Here is a 19,988-nt window from a genome sequence, read left to right on the forward strand (position 1 = left end):
TAATGAAAATATTTATGACTATATGAAGTGATTGGGATGAATAAGTGGTATTTAACACTTTTTGCATTGTCAGACCTGGCAGCTCTAACATCTGGCCTCATTTCCTGACATCTTGGCTCTTTGATTCTCTGATCTGCACTAATATCCTTTGTCATAACTACATGAGCCAGTAAATACATTCTCTTTTGAGTTTTTGCTTGTACTATCTGCAGGAAACCTTTAGCTGGGTGTTTATGGACATGTCATGGAAAAAGCTTCATGTGACTAAATAATTAAGTTGTTTTGGTCTTGTATTTCTTGTTTTTTTGCTATTTCCTTTGTTTTATATATTTTATTAGGTTGCTGCCTCTCCCACCAAAGAAGCTTGAAAGATGTAAAATTTTGTTAGTTCTACCGGTGAATACCTGTTCAAGTATGCTTAAACCCTTGGCTGGGCGCAGTGGCTCACGCCTGTAATCCCAGCACTTTGGGAGGCCAAGGCAGACAAATCACAAGGTTAGGAGTTCAAGACAAGCCTGGCCAACATGGTGAAACCCCGTCTCTACTAAAAATACAAAAAATTAGCTGGGCGTAGAGGCAGGTGCCTGTAATCCCAGCTACTCGGGAGGCTGAGGCAGGAGACTCTCTTGAACCCAGGAGGCGGAGATTGCAGTGAGCCGAGATCGTGCCACTGCACTCCAGCCTGGGTGACAGAGTGAGACTCTGTCTCAAAAAAAAAAAAAAAAAGAAAAGAAAAGTATGCTTAAACCCTTATTTCCTCTCTGTCTGCTTCAGGAAAGTCTACCTGTTGATTCCCACTATGAAGTATGAGGATATGTATTTTCTTTCACCAGTCCAAATCCTTCTTGTTGGTTTTTATTGATTCCCCACTACCTTTCTCCAGTTGAAATTATTTTTACCCTGGGCAACATAGTGAGACCCTGTCTCAACAAAAATACAAAAATTAGCCAAGTATAGTGGCATGCCCCTATGTTCCCACCTATTCAGGAGGCTGAGGCAGGAGGATTGCTTGAGCCCAGGAGGTTGAGGCTGCAGTGAGCAGAGGTTGTGCCTTTGTACTACAACCTGGGGGACAGAGCGAGACCCTGCCTCTTAAAAAATAAAATAACATAGATTATTTTTATATCACAGACATAAGAAAAGTTCATGGTATGTTAGTAAGTAAATAAAGCAAGGTGCCATACAGTGTGCATAATCTACCGTTTTTTAAAGGAAGAAAAATAAGAATATATCAATATTTGCTTGTGTATGAAAAGAAACTGGAAAAATACACAGAAAATTAATGAAAGTGAGTACCTGTTGATAGGGGTGGGAACAAGTCTTCTCATCCTGTACCTTTTTCCACTGATTTTTGAGTCATGAGAACATTACCTATTCCAAAGGAAGAACATTTTTAGATGGTACTTAAAAAAATGTTGCCATTACATAACTTTGTTTCCTAATACTGATAACATTTAAAACCATAATTAACACTGTTTGCATTGTCATACCTGGCAGCTCTAACATCTGGCCTCATTTCCTTTTATTTTAAAACCATAATTATAGTGATTTAGGTTTAATTTTGTAAGGTATTAAGATTCAGTGCCCAATGCCACTCTTCCTACTAGTTCTCGTTCATTAATTCTTTGACTTATATCTCAGGGATGTGTATTCAAATAGATATTTTGGGATAAAATGTAATTGTATTTCTTTTGCTAGGTATAGAATTCTTATTTCACAGACTATTATTCCTTAAAAATGGTAGACCATGCTCAGTTGTCTCCAGTTTGTAATGTAAGGTGTCTGAAGCTGGTCTTCTTTCTTTTTTCTTTGTGAGCGATATGATTCTACTGCCTGGATACTAGGAAGCTTTTTTTTCCGTTTTTATCTCCAAAAATAAATAACTTTATTAATTGATATCTTGGTGTTGCTCCACTTACATACGTTTTCCTGGTATGTAGTGAATAATTTTGATCTGTATATTTGGGTGTTCCTTCATTTGTGAAAGTGTATTTTGTAAATCTGTCTTTGAATAATTTTGTTTTGAGTAGTAGTAGTATTAAATACTTCTTGAGCACCTAACTCTGTACCAGGCACTACGCAAGTCTCTGGGGAATATAGTGGTAAGTAAAGCAGTCATGGTCTCTATCTCTCTGTGTTCACACACATCAGTCAGACCTAGGTTATATAAGTGCCCTTAGTTCATACTAATTATGTCTCATCATATTGTGTAGCAACTGCATTTCCATGTGTCATTCCGAGCCAAGATGTGAGCTTCTTGAAACTCAGGCACTATATTCTTCTTGAAACTCAGGCACAATAGTATATAATGCTGTTGGATTCCCTGACATATGGGTAAGATCTCAGTAAATTTGAGTAAATGGCCCAGTGTTATTGAAATGCTGCTCCTGTTTCTTAATCTTCTTCCTAAATTTTGCTCTCTGCGTACCTAGTGTGATCTGTTCTTAACCTTTGCCCTTTTCCTCAACCCTTGCTTGTAATTAATTGTTCTATGGGCTACTCTTTGCCTTCTGTAGTATATCAACCCCTGCAACATTTTTCTACTTGATGCTCACTTTTCCAACTACCATATCTTCTGTGTACGTAATACATGTCTCCTTTTTAAACCATTGACTCTGCAATTCCAGTGCAACTATTTCTGAAAACAAGGAACAGTATTGAAAGATGATGTTTGATTTTATTCCATCTGTGTACTTGGTGATTTTATTCCTTTCATCTGGTGGCCAAATTAGAATCTACACCATGGCATAGACTTTTCCTGTCTGTAGCCAAAGCTTAACATGTGTTGATACTACCTGATTAATCTTAATATTATTCCCCTGTCTTATTTTTAAGGATCTGAATGTTGGTATTTTCGGATTAAATTTAGAAACTAGTCCTGCTTTGTGTCATTTTTGTCCTTAACCATGTATAAAAGCAACATACTAATGCTTACACTAACTGTAGATTTTAGTCTTATCATTATAGAGCTGTGTATTTATTGGCATAACATTAATTCTGTGGACGAAAACTATGTATAAGAATATTATCAGTAGTATTGACTGATTCTTGAACTCCTGGTTTCAAGTGATCCTCCAGTCTCTGCCTCCCAAAGCACTGGTATTACAGGTGTGCCCAGTCAGTATTGACTGATTCTAAAAGATTACTAAATTCCACTAAATTATAAGTAGTGTTTGTTGAGTAATAAATTTTTCTTAGATCTTATTTATTCAGTCAGCAGCAGTTAGTTTCCAAAGAGGCATGATCAGCAGGGGTTCTTAACTCTTTACAGAGTTGGGGTTACTGGCAAACTCATTTTTCTCATCAGTTTGGGAGTCAGAGAGACTTATGCAAATTCATTCCAGTCTGTTCTTTATTGTAATTACAGCTTAATTTTTTTTATCTTCAATATGTTTTGTAATCATAGTTTATGCTTGCCATCACCGAAAATATTTACTAACTAGACTAATGAACCACATTGCCTTTTTTTTTCTTTAAAGACCATACCTTTAAAATATTGTCTATTTTGAGTTTCAAAATAAAAGTATCATCACATGGTAGCCTGTTTTCTATAAAATAATACACATCAGTAAAAAATGTTTGTTGAAAACCTGTTAATCTTGCTAATGAGCTTCAGTTCGAGTTAGTATTTGCTAGTCTGTATCCTGTAGTGTTCAATCTCAGGATTTAATTTGAAGGAAATTAATACTAGGTTACCTCTTTATAAAGGTAGAAATCATAATGCTGTTTTGTTGTGGTTTTTTTGACCTTTTTGTTTTTAATCCCTTCAAATTGCATATATACAAACATTTTAACTTAAGAAAGTAGACTCAACTAATGTCTGAATATCCATAGTTCAGCCTTTGTCATGCCTTGCAAACCTGATTGGGTTAATATGTGTTTTCAGGATTTTAAAATTATTTTTCTGGTGTGCCAGTGTTTAACCTTGCACCATGTTATTGAAGTGAAAACAATTCAGTTTTGTTGTATTTTTCCTCTTGTTCTTAACAACATAATGCCATAGAGGACATAAAAACCTCTGCCCTATCCCTTGTGCCATGAGGTTCAGAGGGCAAAAGACTTTTTTTTTTGCACCAAGCTAGAAGAGGGTAAGATATTAGAGGTGAGATTTGTTTTTTCTTTCTTTTTTTTTTTTTTTTTTGAGATGGGAATCTTGCTCTGTCGCCCAGGCTGGAGTGCAGTGGCGCAATCTTGGCTCACTGCAACTTCCACTTCCCAGGTTCGAGCAATTCTCTTGCCTCAGCCTCCCGAGTAGCTGGTATTACAGGCGCCTGCCACCACTCCTAGCTAATTTTTGTATTTTTAGTAGAGATGGGGTTTCACCATGTTGGCCAGGCTGGTCTTGACCTGCTGACCTCAGGTGATCTGCCTGCCTCAGCCTCCCAAAGTGTTGGGATTATGGGCGTGAGCCACCGTGCCCAGCCGAGATTTATTTTATTTTTTTTAAACCACTCTAGTTAGCTGTCCCTCTCTGAATATTGGATAGGAATGTAATCACATTTTAACTGTTTTCAAGTGTATTATACTACTGGAGGGTACACAATTTCCAATCATCTGTTAAGGAGAAACTAAGAACATTTGAAACTTTGACCAGCTTTCATTTTGAGGCATTACAAGTTTTTGAAAAAAAAAAAAACAAAACAAAAAACACCTGATGTTGAATTTACTGTGGTCCTAAGAAAAGCCCTACGTTTTGATTATTTGGATTATGTCTTCTGTCCTGAAAAGTAGCCATCTTACAGGGATTGCAAAGGTCTAAGTCTTTCTGGTATACAAAGCTGGATGATTTTGAACTTGACACCAGCTAAGCCATTTCCCAGGGATTTATGAAGACTGATGAAAATACAATTATTATACTGGTAAAATGTTGCTATATAAGTAGGGTGATAGTTACTATTACTGATATTATAGGTATTTTTTTAAAATTCTGAAATGACTTTAGATACATTGCTCCCTGCTTGCAAGTCGTGAGTCCTCCTTTTTGCTTGCTTTCTGTCTTTTTGTTCATTCCCTTAGGTTTTCAGAATAGCTACAAAGTTTTGAAAATGCTTTATAGTTTGGCTCTTTTAAAGCTATAGGCTAAGAGTGTTGACACAGGAAGGTCTTCTCACATGATCCCGCTTTACCCATTAAAGATGTCTATAATGCAGTATCATTGTTTCCTCCTCAAAGGAAGTGACTAATAGGGCCAGGAATAAATTACAATCTTAGTGATACAGAATCATTTTGTATCTGTTCTGAACATAATTTATGCTTGGTCCACAGTTAATTTTTATTTATTCTGTAAGTCCTTTTGAATAAATAAAAATGTTTATAATGGAAAAGATCTTGTAGAATAAAGGGAAAAGGAACTCGAGAGTTATTAATTGCAAATCAGAACTGCATTTCTTATTTTATTGATATGCTTTCAACAGGTCCATAAAGTCACAACTATTTTTATAGTAATAGATTATGATTCACCTTTTGTGCTCTCTTGTGAATATACAGTCAAGTTTTCCAGAGATTATATTTTAATATGTGATGATATCACTGCCCTGACAGCTAATGGAACGTGTGCGTGTGTATTCTTGTTTTAAACATTTCTGAGTTTTAACATTTAATATGGTATATAGCAATAGATATGAACCAGATAAACAAAAGCTCAATAATGAGTTTAGAAGAACCCTGAGACCAAAGTTTGAGAACCATTTTTCTCTGGCATAGTTAAATTGAAGTTACAGACTTTTCCTTGTAATTTCGTGTTTGTTGTAGGGAACCATAACCTCTTCTGTTTCTGCTCTCTCAGGGAATAGAATGGGAGGCATTGTTTTAAGTCTTGCTCTGTCACCTAGGCTAGAGTGCAATGGCACAATCAAAGCTCACTGCATGGTCATAGCTCATTGCAGCCTTGAAATTCTGGGCTCAAGTGAACCTCCTGCCTCAGCCTCCCCAGTAGCTGGGACTACAGGCATGTGCCACCCTCCCCAGTGAATTTTTGAAATTTTTTGTAGAGATGGATTCTTCTGCGTTACCCAGACTGGTCTCAAACTCTGACCTCAGGCAACCCTCCCTGCCTCAGCCTCCCAAAGTGCTGGGATTATAGGTGTGAGCCACCATGCCTAGCTTAAAATGTGAATTTTAAGTGTGATTAGTGCAATTCAGGAAGGTGGCTCTTAACAGTTCTTGCTTAAAGGAAGAAAGCTGAAAATAAAGAGACAGAGACCTTTCTTTTTAACAATACTGGCCAGAATTACTATCTGTTGATGTACTCTCATCACTGGAAGGGCCCAAGCATAAATCAAACAACTATTGAGAGTATTTTTAAAGAAGATTATAGTTCAGATAGGGGACTATACTACTACAAGGAATCTAATTATACAAAGTTCCTTTAAAACACACTTAAAATCCTATAATTTTGGGGCTGGAACCACTTTGGCTGCATGTAAATTTTAACAATAACAAATAAAGTGGTGTTCTTGTTCATAGGCATCACCCAGTTAAATGCTTTCCCATTACATCTTTTAACAAATTAAAATGAATTATAAAAATAGACTTTCTAATTTGTTAGCCCTGTTTCTTTCTCCCATTAAAATGATATATTTAACTTGCTTACTACTCTTTCCCCTATGTATTTTATTTCAGTTGGTCGCATTATGTTTCAGCTCTTCTCAGACATATGTCCAAAAACATGCAAAAACTTCCTTTGCTTGTGCTCAGGTAAGTGAATTATTATTTCCGATGAGAAGCTGTGTCTTACAGTTTTACCTTGCTGAACAGAATAGATATTTTCCTGAAATTATAATGGACTTGTGAAATTAGTTTTGTGAATTTAAAAAAAAAAAAAAAAAAGAGTTACTTACACTGACTTTTATATGAAATCAGGGAAGCATTTCTTAAGGGGAAGATATTAGAAAGGAATGATCTCAAAAATGAAAAAGAGTAAGAATCTACATTATGTAATGGAATCTTCTCTATACATTTTAGTTTATAAAATAATAGCACACATTCAAAACTGATTTGATGGAATTTTATGAATTTCACTACTTTGAAAAAATTTAGTATTCCAAATTTTACAATAAATTTTAAATAAATAGAAAAAATGGGGAGGGAAACATCTATAATGTTACTTTAAAATTAGAACACACTGGCCGGGCGTGGTGGCTCAAGCCTGTAATTCCAGCACTTTGGGAGGCCAAGGCAGGCGGATCACCTGAGGTCAGGAGTTCAAGACCAGCCTGGCCAACGTGGTGAAACCCTGTCTCTAATAAAATTACAAAAATTAGCTGGGTGTGGTGGCAGGCGCCTGTAATCCTAGCTACTCGGGAGGCTGAGGCAAGAAAATCACTTGAACCCGGGAGGCAGAGCTTGCAGTGAGCCGAGATTGCGCCATTGCACTCCAGCCTGGGGGACAAGAGCCAGACTTCGTCTCAAAAAAAATAAAATAAAATAAAAATTAGAACACACTGAAATTTTAAATTCTTACTTGGATACACATACGCAATTTTTGCCCTAACTCCTTAATTTTGTTGTTTATTTTGAGACGGAATCTGACTCTGTCTCCAAAACAGACTGGAGTGCAGTGGTGTGATCTCAGCTCACTACAACCTCCACCTCCCAGATTCAAGTGATTCTCCTGCCTCAGCCTCCTGAGTAGCTGGGACTACAGGCCTGCGCCACCACACCTGGCTAATTTTTGTTTTTTTTGTTTTAGAGGCAGGATTTCACCCTGTTGGCCAAGCTGGTTTCAAACTCCTGACCTCAAGTGATCTGCCTACCTCGGCCTCCCAAAATGTTGGGATTACAGGCATGAGCCACTGTGCCTGACCTCGTTCTTTAACTAGAGTGACAAGTGTGTCTAATATTAGGTCCTATAGCATGTAGAGTCTGTACCACACAATTTTACATTTACATGATGCTTTGTATTATTTATTTTGGTTTGCATGCATGTGTGTATGTTAAATTATCATGTCATCTACTTCTTATATCTCTTCCAGTGCCCAGCAAGATTTGACACAGGATTAATTGGTTTGTTCTTTCTATGGAAGGATGTATGTATAATTAAATTTCATTTCTTTTTTTTTTCCAGGAGAGAAAGGCCTTGGGAAAACAACTGGGAAGAAGTTATGTTATAAAGGTTCTACGTTCCATCGTGTGGTTAAAAACTTTATGATTCAGGGTGGGGACTTCAGTGAAGGTAGAGCTAAAAGTTGTGTTCCTAATAACTCCATCTATCAGTTTCTAAAGTATTTCATTATTACTCTTAGTTCTAAATATTGTGTCAATTACAGTATGATATAAAATGTGGTCAGTGAGTACTTGTTGGATGAGTGAATATTATAGATCCAGAATGTATGAAAAAGCAAAGTACCACGTAAGAAATTTTATCTTGTTTTTATGCAGTTTATTAATATTATAGTTACTTAGTGAATTCCTTTACAATGAATGCCAAAGTACTGTCTGATTGCTTTTGTTCTAGAATGTTTTTGATGTTGTTACTGTTTGAAATAAGTGGATTGTGAAGATGGCTTTTTTTATGGTATTTATTGTAATGGGATTTGACATATATTTTAAAGATGAAGTTAATTGAGGACTCTTGAGAATTTTGATTATTGCAGCAATTATAACATTCCAAGGTTTCCTTCAGCAAATTGAAGCTATCAAAAATGATTTATGTGTTAGTATATTTTTAATGTTCATTATGGCTTAATGTAACTCATTATTTGCAGGTAATGGAAAAGGTGGAGAATCAATTTATGGTGGATATTTTAAAGGTAAGGCTTATTTTACCGTCTTTTGTTTCAGTTCTGATATTAAAGCAAGTTTGATCATATACTTTTAATGAGAAGAGGTTTACTTATAGTTCACTTTTTGCATGAAACTAATGCTGCATGAAAATACTTTATTTGCATGAATTTGGGGATAAATTATATTGTAATATATAATTTTTAATTGACAAGATTAATTAAGGCTAACTTTATGGTTAAACATGACTTTCAGCATGGAGGTTAGGCAACTATATACATGAAAACTCCTATCTTCCTGCCTAAAACTGTCAACATATTCTTTTGTTTATAGAGAATGTGGTCTTTTGCAAAATGAAAAGGTAAGAGAACGAAGCTCAGTAACACAAACTCCAATTCTGTTCCCTTGCACCCTTCCTAATAAATTTATGGACAGTCTGGGTCAGGTTGTGGCTGGATTTCTATATTGCTTGAAGACTTGGAAAATTCTGTGTATTATTTCATACATACTTCTGTATCTTTTTTCATTTCCCAATGGGTTATTAATTTCACATCAGGGAAAAGAGTCTAGTTGTGGAGTTTTTTTTCCCCTAAACCAAGCAATTTCTTTGAATAAAAGTTGAATTTCCTCCTTTTTCAAAGGTTTGTATGTTTTCTTTTGTATATTAGAACTATGACTGTGTTTATTCTTATAATAGTAGCATCTGCATAAATCTAACTATTGCACTTGCCCCAAAAAGCCTTAGAAAAGTCAGTTGCAGAGGTTTGTAATGAAATCTAATATTACTAGGTTTTAACGCTATAATAGCTTCAGTGTTATAATAGTCTTTTATATTTCCTTTGGGGGAAAATGGATTACTACTCTTTTTCAGAAGCCTGTTCCCAAGGTAATCACTTTTTAAAGTTTTCTATGTTTCTGTTTGTTCTGAAGAAGATTTGTTTGTATGAATGTTAAAAGGACATTTAAATTAGTTTTCAAGGATATTCCTGCTGGAATTAAAATAACTCTAAGTGATCTTTATCACAGATTTTTTTTCCTTTGAACTAGTAGGAAACAGCTGTTTAGCTGGTTCTATTACGTAGCAATTTAAAACTAATGCTTTAGGCCACTTTGTGGTTGTTCCCTGTGGCAGATACTTTTGTACCTTAAAATTGTATTTTGCTATTTAAATTTTTGTTTCACAGGGCTTTCCTGCTTAGATAATTTTGTGATACAATTGAGTATACACATACTTAATTTAGATATGTTCCTGTAACTTACTATAACATAATTTTTTTGGTCTTGTAGTCTAGCTTCAATTCAGTTGAATAATAAATTTACTGTATAAAAATTAAACACCTAAAAAGATTATTAAACTTCTTCCATGTATAGTACATTAGGCAAGCTAATTGGAAATTTGGAGGAAGTAAGCTAGAGATTTTTCTAAAATTTTACTAGTTTTCCCTGAAAGTTAATAATTTAAATATCATTTAGCCAAAGTATATTACTACTAAAAGTGACTGTTCTAAGGCTGTTTGTATAAAGTATTAAATATATGTTCTTTTCCTCAAGGCTTTAATTAGTATCTTTTGGCCTTTTTATGCTTTTGTTATTTGATTAGCTTAAATTTTTCTTTTCTGAGTGTTCAGTCAAGTTATCTGTACTGACCAGAAGAGGAATTTCATCTTTTGCTTTCTATTTATTACTTGAACATTACTTTAAAGTGACTTATAATTGGAGACTGACAAATTTGTGTTTTCTTCAAACAGATGAAAACTTTATTCTCAAACATGACAGAGCGTTCCTTTTGTCAATGGCAAATCGAGGGAAACATACCAATGGTTCCCAGTTTTTCATGTGAGTAGGCATAATTCAGAGATGAGCTTTTCTTAAACAGAGAAGCGCTGTTCATAAGAAAGATGGTATAGTTAAACCAAGTTTAATGCTAAAATTCTGTCAGCTTTATTTTTATTATTTCTAATATCATTGAAACTTAGAACGTCTTAACAACTGCCTCAGCATTCAGCATATATCCTGGATTGGAAGAATGGGACTTAAAAAACTTAAAATTTACACATTGTTTTCAAAATATGCCATCATCTTCAAAAAAGATTACTCTTTTTAAAGATTACTCTATTACTCTTCAAAAAAGATGATGGCATATTTAAGCCCCTGTTAAATTTGAGTGCTCACTTACCAAAACTAGATTGGAATATAAACTATTGATGAACATGTAAAAATTGTTCATAGTAGCGGATTCAGTTATTGTACCCCCTCAGCAGGGAAAGCAGTTTGAGTAAACCATTGCATGGTTGTTTTGTTCTCTTACTGTTGCTCTTTGAGGCAATTTTGAGAGAGGTACTGTTATTTTCTGATGTTATGTAGAGATAGGTGACCTGCTGTTGAGCACACATTTTAGAAAACTCAAATGTTATGAGGTCTCCATGCATAATTGAAATAACCCATTGTTGCTATCATTTCCACCAAAATTTATGAGATTGTCACTCAGGAAACTTAAGAATACTAAATTTGCTTTTGAAAAAGCAAATATATTTACATGTATGTGCACTGCACAATCAAAAACTTATCTTTTTCTTATCTGAAAATTCTAAATAAATCCTTTGGCATACTTTCAGTTATATTCTTATCTAAAGCTGCTTCAAAACCTATTTTTATCATAATTCTGTCATATAAAATGTGAAAGATAACTGTCCAGCAGGAGGGTTATTGTTTTTGATTGGAAGTGAATCTCAGTTGTGCTATGTATGTTGGAGAAATATTTCATTAATGATTTATTGAAAACATTTTCTTTGTCATCTTTCTGAATGAATATGAATGGCGCTTCCCTGTCTTTAAAGGAGTATATTACTGACATATAAAACTCAAATGTTAAATTTTTCTGAAAAATATATTTCTACATGATCTGATAAAGTTCAGATAAGGGGCATTCTATTCCTAAGAATGTCCTAAAAATGGAAAACTGATAAAAGATTATGCTTAGAATTATACAGGTAAAAGACCTACAACAGTTGTTCTCTTATCTTGTTTTGATCCCATAGGTTATTTGTTATTACTCTTCTTTAATAGAGTGATTTTCTATTCTTAACCTTCTTAAGAGCCAATACAAAGCAGAAAGAAATATTTTCAGAAAGACTTTTTAATAGTAACTTAATGTAAAAATTGTTTATCCTTTGGTTGAGGTTTCCCATTTCCATTTTTAAGCTTATCTGAACTGTGAACATGAAAAACATAATGATTCATTGGTCAAGAAGCTACCATTTGAGGGCTCTAAAGTTTCTTTTAGATTTCCTTTTTTATATCAGTACAATTAAAATTTATCAAGTAGCAGCAGCTTCTTGATATTGTTATATACATTAGCTTGTTCATAAAATGTTAGAGTTAAAACTCATTAAAAATGCTATCGTTAAACATACACTAATTAAAATTCAGTATATGAAATTCTCCCTTCAAAAACATCTTATTTTTATTTTATTTAGTACTTACGTATTTTCTAGGAACATCTAGTAAAGGCCTTTACTGTTTTCTTCATGGCCTAATTTTATATTGGACTACAATTTTTGAGGAGGAATGCCAAATAATTTTAAATCAATAAATTGCAATTACAATTTTTACACTTATTTTCAAAGTTAATTTACTTTAGATGGTAGTGAAATCACTGTGAACTTCTGATTGAAAGAAAATTTTTTACTTTTACTTTGAAATTTCCTTCTAGAAAGGGGTTTGCAGTCCCTTTGCAAAAGAGTAAGCAATCTTGGAAGTAATTGACTATTTAATCCTCCTGTATTTTTTCTAAAGATTTTTGTGTCTGTATACTTTCTTTATGCTGGCTAGAAAGATCAATTCTCAAGAGTTGCAGGATAAAATCAAATTAACTTTCATGTTTCAGAACTAAAACATATACTTGCATTTATGGGAAGGATAGGTAAAAATGGAGATGGTGGCTGATGAAAGAAAAATCTTTGAAACTATGTTTTTACAAGCCCGAAGCCTTTTGGAGTTGAAAGTATTAAAATATGATACGCTGTCTTCAGGTTATGTATATGATCACAGATAATAGCTCTGATGGTCACAGAGCTTGCTGATGGCTTCCAAAGGATGGCTCCTGCCTTTTACCCTGTTACCACAACTCCTCATATGGCATCTTGAGTGTCAGTTCTGGAATCTGAAAAAGAAAGGATAGTGTAAGAATGGTGGTAAAATAAAAAGAACTGTCTTTATAGTTCCTGCTTTATGAGCTCAATAAGGATTTTTAATACATCATTGCAAAATTGTTTTTGTAGTTTTTGTTACGAATCTGTTACTCTGCAATTCCTAAGGAGTAGATTTGGTGCTGTTAGTGTGGGTATTTGCAAAACATCCCTCAAGGATTCTTGTGTTTTGTGCATAAACTACTGTCTTCATTACTTACACATTTAAAAACTCCCCCTTCCTTAGGCATGTGTCATTTTTATTCAACATAATTCTGCTTATATTGCTTTCTTTGGCTGGAACAATTATATACATAATGAAAATCAGATTTTCTTCTATAAATCTATTTGTAATTTTTACAGTAACTTTATTTCTACTACTGTATTTGTTATAATGATTTTGCTCTTGGGGGTCTATATAGAAGAAAACTTGATTCTTTTTGGAATAGTACTGCTCAAGAAATGTGGAAGAAGTGGTATATGGCACTATCCCCTTGAATCACTAAGAAAACAGTGGTTTTATTTTGAACGTTTTTGAAGGAATTCAAAGACTTGGGACTAAAGCTACCAGGTTAATTTGGCATTTATTTTGTCCTTTGTATTCTTATTTATTTTTTAGGTTAAAGAATAGGAAGAAACCACAATAAAAACTAGAATTATATAGAGTCATAGAATGGAAAGGGATTTAGAGATTATCTAGTCCAACCTTTTCATTCTGTAGATTATGCTAAATTCTTGAAAAAGCATGTAAAGTCCAGGTTATAGAAATTTTACTTATAATCTGGAAGAAACTGATAGCTAGAAAAAGAATCCTGCACACTTATTCATATTATTAATGCCTTTACTATAAATTTAAGCTTATTTAAGCTCAAAATTTTATTAACCACTCTGCTCTGAATTTATTTTAGTTAAGGATTAGAAGCATCAAGCATTTTGCTGGAAAACAAAATGACATTTGGGGAAACATTCTTTCCCCTTTTGCTGTTAGTGATAGCTTATTAATTCTGACTGTAATTGTCATTGTCTTTATATACATTAATAAAAAAGACAAAGATGTTGTATAAAATAGTCATGAAAAAGATTAAGTAAATAGTTTATAGCTTTGTAGTAAGTAACTTTTGGCATAGGACACTAATATAGCTGTCAGGAAACCTTGATTTTAGTTTTGTATGTACCTTGAGTTAGTTTTTCTTAAACATTGGTATGAAAATATGGATGTAAAAGGAAGAAGGTGTTTTGTAGGGTAGTCCTAAGTTTCTGAATGTGTGGAATGATTTGTGTGCAAACATTGTCTTGCCTAATGGAAATAGTCATAATTGCCTAGTTTTCTTTAGTCTGAAAAATGTCTTAAAAAAGTATTGGGGTCATCTTAAATCAAGAGCAACAGAAGTCTCTTCATCAGCTGCTGTTAAATCATGAGTCTGCACAGCCGTAGAGTAGGTCTGCAGAGCCTGCAAGAACAGTTCCTGTCACTGGCCACTGTCAGTGGTCATTAATAATTATAACAATGTAAGAAAACAAGATAATGTGGAAGAGTCAAACTTTGAACTTTAAACAAAACATGTTTGCTACATTTTAGCAGTCATAAATAGGGCAGTGGGGGGGGCGGGGCATAAGGAGTTTTAGAATATGTTTAATGTCATTTAAGAATCTGACTTGCAAGTACCTAAATGGGAGAGGAGTGCTGATTACTGCAAAGTAGTGGAGCAAAGAGAGTAGAGGAGTGGTTGGTTTTAAGGGGTTTGTAAAGCTATGTTGACATTTTGGGTAATAAAACTAGATTCGGGGTAGAAATGCTTTTTCTACCCACATATTCATAAATTTATGTAAGAGGAAATGCTAGTAAGTGTTAATAACCTGAGAAGTTCTAGCTTTTTCCTTCCTTTCTTTTGGGGTAATACCTTCATATGTTAACTTCAGATTTTTTCATGAGCTAAGATGTTTGTGAAACTTAGCCATAAACCAAATTCTCTGAATATCAAGTGTCATCCCTAACATCCAGGCTTAATAACTTAATGTTTATGTAACTTATGTACTAGCAATGTGGAAGAAATTTTTTATCTAGTAATGTTTGGTGTGTATTACCTTAACATTAGTGCTGATTTTTAGAAAGCACTTCTATTTTGGTGCCTTTTGGAACACATGGGTAGAGCGTTGTCAAGTGGCTTGGTTAGTTTCCATTACCCTTATACAAGTGTTGTCATTCTGTACAATTTGGTGCCTCTTCCCTGGCAGCATGATAGTTTCAGGAGTTGAAGGGAAAGCATCCCATGTTAAAAGCTAAAGTGGACAGAAGTTATCTTTATTTCCCTCTTCCATACTACTTTACACCTACAGTCACTTATTTGGTTTTTTTTGCAGCATTCATTGAAAACTCCACATTATTTCAAACATTATGTTCTTTTTTGACACTTATTCATGTTGTCAATGCCTTTATGATAAGCTTATTTTTAAATATTTCAAGATTTATTACATTCAAGACTCTTATAAAGCATTTTGTTCATGGTATAATAGTATTTTGATCTGAGTAGTAATAGATTTATTTGTTTAAATACAGATAAAAATTAGTGTGTGTTCTCCGAAAAAAATTCTTCATAATGGGGAAAATCAGAGATTAGACAGGAAAAGAAGATATGGTGGCTAAGATTTGACTGCACTTACGCTTTCATCTCTCTTGCCTTTTTATTCTCTGAGAAGGTCCCTGAAATTGTAGTTAGTTATGCTACTTTATTATTATGTTCAGTGACTTAACTTCAATGTGCATCTAATGTTGCTGAACAGTAACTAGGGTCCATACATTTGCTCGTTAACTTCTGAAAGTAGTCTGTTGTGGTATGTCACCAAACAAAGGTTTCAAATGTAGAAGCATGGAAGATTCTTTAACTGTTTGATGTGAGTTAGTTAAAAGTTCCTTGAAATTTTGTTTTGGATGATCTTAACTCACTTTTTTCTAATGAAATTTTTGCTTTCAACTGGTAGTAACTGCTCCTGGGCATTCAGATTTTTTATATCTATGTATGTATTCAAGATGCACTATTCTCTTTTGAGAAAATATTGTCTTAGCTAATTTCTGGGATTTGTGAAAGGAAATGTAATATGTTAATAGCTATTATTGGCACTCTGTGTTACAATATTAAGGATCTAAATAGATTCCCACTTAGCCACAATGCTTTTCTTAAGCATAATTCATCTCTATATAAATATCCCATATGAAAGAAAATTTAGAGCCCTCCATTTAAAAAAGCTTTCTTGCTCTGCATAAAACTTGAAAATATTTAATTTCAAAGTTATATTGATATTAAAACATAGATTCAGTCTTGTCTTAAAAGTGTATTACAATTTATTTCTTGCCATTTTTGTGTAAAATTTACAGAAAGAGTGTTACACCGTGCGCTCCAAAGGTAATGTCTCATTACTCTAAGGCTCTCTCTCTTTCTTTGCCTTTATCTCTTTAATTCTGTTGTTATGTGCCTTGAAACATTTTAAGAAAAAAAAAAAACTTTCTGCTTTATCTATATAGCAGCAGTACATGTAAAACAAGTGCGTTTTATTTTTCATGTTTAATCCTGGGAACTGTATTTTAACTTCAGTGGCTCGTTTCCACCAAGTTCCTATACATCTTCTGTTGGGGGAGTGGGGTTATAGTTTATAGTATGGTTTTAGTTCTCATTTCAGTGTGGAATTAGTCATTTCTGTATAAGGGCAAAAGCTTATCTGATAACGGTATAAAACTATAGATTGGTTTTGGAGTAGCAGTGACACTGTCAATTTCTAGGATTTATAAGGCTTAAATACCTTGTACACATGTTTTTTAAAGTAGATTCAGGGATCGGGGAAACTGAAAAATCACTGTCTCTAAGTAAAAGAGAAAATAGAAATGCATAAATATTGAAAGGCTTTATAATTTGAAATGTTCTTTGTGGTTTTTTCTTTTTTAGGTATGTTTTCATAAGCATACATAAATTTTAAACATTTTTCATAGCCTCTGACCTTAACTTACTGAGCATGTGTCACCATTGCACAACTCTTTAAACAGCTGCTTTTAAGATCAATGCAATTTTTTTTTCCATTGAGAGTTCTGAAAGATTAAGAGTTAGTGAGATGAACTCTCTGCTTCTTTTAGTAGAATTGAATAGTCTGGACTGTGCATATTAGTTCTCTCTGCCCTTTTGTAACCCTCTTTGGCTAATGTCCTCTGTTCATCCATGTATTAGCCAAGTGCCAGTAACCCTGCTTTACATTGGGATTTCTACTCCTGGAATGTAGGTTGAGAACCCCAGAGGGCTTCTTTTTGTTAAATATTTTTAGTATTCTTAATATGTAATTTAATCCAATTAAAGTACAAACTTATATTTCTGTATCTTGAGTTGCAGATGCAAGTAATGGACTTAAATCATTCACATCAGATTTAGGCACCATGGGCAGGCTGAGTTGTCCTTGAAAGAGTCATTCCTGTCTTCATTTGTTTTCTGCACTACTACAATAAAGGACCAAGTTTGCCTATTCTTGGCAGTTTTCATTTGAACGAAAAACTAAATTTGAATGTCATAAAGATAGCTATTCCATCCTCAAATTGAATCTCAAGTAGTATGTTGCTGCATCACTACGTTACTCTGGAATGTTTTATTTCACCATTTTCTCCAAAGGTTTGCCATAAGGTGGTTTTTACAGCCTTTCTGTTAGCCAGGATGGCAAATTGAATTGGGCTCTTTATGTTTTAAGTAAAATTTGCAGGCTTTCCCCAATACTACAGGATCTGTGAGTTACGGGAGAAAGGATCAAGGAAGGAGAAGGAGTGTATCTAATCTGGAAACCATACATTGTTTTTACTTCTACATATTTGGTGCTGACCCCTTACATTGTAGAAAAATTTACTTTTTTAAAAGCACTCTTGGCTGGGCGTGGTGGCTCACGCCTATAATCCCAGCACTTTGAGAGGCTGAGGCAGGCAGATCACCTGAGGTCAGGAGTTTGAGACCAGCCTGGCCAACATGGTGAAATCCCGTCCTACTAAAAATACAGAAATTAGCCGGGCCTGGTGGCGCATGCCTGTAATCCCATCTACTCAGTAGGCTGAGGCAGGAGAATCACTTGAATCTGGGAGGCAGAGGTTGGAGTGAGCTGAGATCGCACCATCGCACTCCAGCCTGGGCAACAGAGTGAGACTCCATCTCAAAATAAATAAAAATAAAAGCACCCTTTACATCTTTCATATAATAGAATCACTAGCTTCTGTACAAATTTCTTGTCTTTAGTGTACTTTGGTAAAGTTTTATAATTAAAGCACATTTCTATCTTGAAGTTACCATCCAAGGTGGTTTCTGGATGCTAGTTTAATGGTTTAAACACTAGTGGCTCATTAATTCACTAGATAGTTTTTGTTTTGTTTTCTTTTTGCTGGCTGTTTTTATTTTTATAATTACATTGGCGTGAATTTCCACTTTTCAATCTTCTAAGGAATATTTGAGATTTGTGCTTTTAAAACTTGATATTTTCTTTGAAATTCTGGAACTTCTTAAGTTGACATTTTAATTTTTTTAAATTAAATTCTGTAGTGCTCTTACAGAACTGAATATTCTTAATGTAAGTATAAGCGTTACAAATCCTTGTACAATAAATATTTTTAGCATTGTTACGAAGGTTAAAAACTGGGTTTTGTTCACTTACATGTCTTAAAATTGCCTTAAAATGAATACAAAAATTTATGTGGGAGCTTCTAGTACAGTTGACTGCTTTAACATGGCCTGACATCTAGTGATATTTTTCTCTTTCAAATTTTCTATCTCTTATATATCTGTTTCTCATTCTTATAAATCAAGATGCTTGTGGTATATAATTCTGAGTCTAATTATCTGCTTTTGAATTTTTTCTACTGCAATTCATATAATGTGAAGATCTGTGAAAATGCTATGGGAAAACTAGCTTGGGTTCAAAATATCTTAACCAAATGTACCCTGTAGGCTTCCCAAGAGTGACTGTCTGACAGTTGGTGACTGTAGAAGAAGCCAGTTGGGTGTTTTCTGGGCCATGGAAATTTAAAATGTCTGTAATGTTATCCATCATTACTTTGCTGTCAGAAGGGATGGCAGATTGAAGCTTTTCTCCCTATCGCATTTTCAGAGTTGCTGTGTCAGAGCTTCACCTTGGGTGAAGAAAGATGGGTAGGAATTCTGGAAACAGAACTCCTAAGACCTACCTCTGTCTTGCCTGCCTAAAAATGTGCACTGACTCAGTATGAGAAATAACAAATAAGAAAACATTTAAGTGTGTGAGGCAAATGTTAATCACACTTTCTTTCCATAGGGCAAATAAGAGGTGCTTTTCTTATTTTATTATGCTGATAAATTTTGAGAGCTTTTTTTTAAAGTATTTTGTTTTGTTGTTTTGGATTTGAGAGTAACTTTAATTTTTATGTGTATTCATGCTGTGTATTTATGGCTATAAGTCAAATCAAACTGATTTCATATATATACATATATATAATCTAATAGAGATGATTGTAATTCATTATAATTTTGAGTTTTTTTTAATTAGTAAAATGGCTACTATTGCTGTTTTGGGGTTTTTAAGGTTAGATGTATATCATGTTTAACTTTTTCCCCTATCTTTTTATCTTTACTTCTTTGTTCTCTACATGCTGTGTTTAAACCTTTCTGCTCTCTTCACCTGAACACATCGTGTTTGACATCATCTTTATGTTGGTGTTTATTACATAGTACCACAAAGCCTGCTCCACACCTGGATGGGTAAGAGTTACATTCTTACTACATTGGGGAAGTGTTTGGGTGGCCAGCCATAAAAAGAGAGTGGACCATGGTTGAGCCCTCAAGAGAGCCCTCTTAATGGCTGGCTTAATCTCATAGCCAAACTATTCTTTAGAATCACAGAATATAGTCGTTTTGAAACCCCATGGCTCTCATGTCACTGAAGGAGTTAATCTGTGCTCAGGGATGGCCTTCTCAGCAATATAATTCTTTTTTTTTTTCTCTGTTTTCCAAAATGGGTCAGGTAGTAAGCAGTACAATTTGAGATGTCCCTGTAAGGAAAGTTACCAAGTGCAAGTGAAGGCTGAATGTTACA

General features: G+C 34.2%; 1 protein-coding gene across 7 annotated transcripts in view; it reads left to right on the forward strand.

Moving 5' to 3' along the window:
* NKTR (natural killer cell triggering receptor) overlaps positions 1-19,988 on the forward strand; it is a 48,997-nt gene that overhangs the window by 11,244 nt on the left and 17,765 nt on the right. For 4 of the 7 annotated variants that reach the window (XM_015131249.3, XM_015131246.3, XM_015131248.3 and 1 more), the window contains exons 3-7: positions 6,622-6,696; positions 8,066-8,173; positions 8,706-8,750; positions 10,470-10,557; positions 19,625-19,654. In XM_015131249.3, the coding sequence (XP_014986735.3) occupies positions 6,622-6,696; positions 8,066-8,173; positions 8,706-8,750; positions 10,470-10,557; positions 19,625-19,654 (346 nt within the window). Of the gene's footprint in view, positions 1-6,621; positions 6,697-8,065; positions 8,174-8,705; positions 8,751-9,053; positions 9,083-10,469; positions 10,558-16,281; positions 16,310-19,624; positions 19,655-19,988 lie in introns of those variants that run through there. The other 3 variants (XM_028843998.2, XM_077992242.1, XM_077992243.1) reach the window with 3 other exon arrangements.

This window comes from Macaca mulatta, chromosome 2 (genome assembly GCF_049350105.2).
Source record: "Macaca mulatta isolate MMU2019108-1 chromosome 2, T2T-MMU8v2.0, whole genome shotgun sequence".
Taxonomy (NCBI): domain Eukaryota; kingdom Metazoa; phylum Chordata; class Mammalia; order Primates; family Cercopithecidae; genus Macaca; species Macaca mulatta.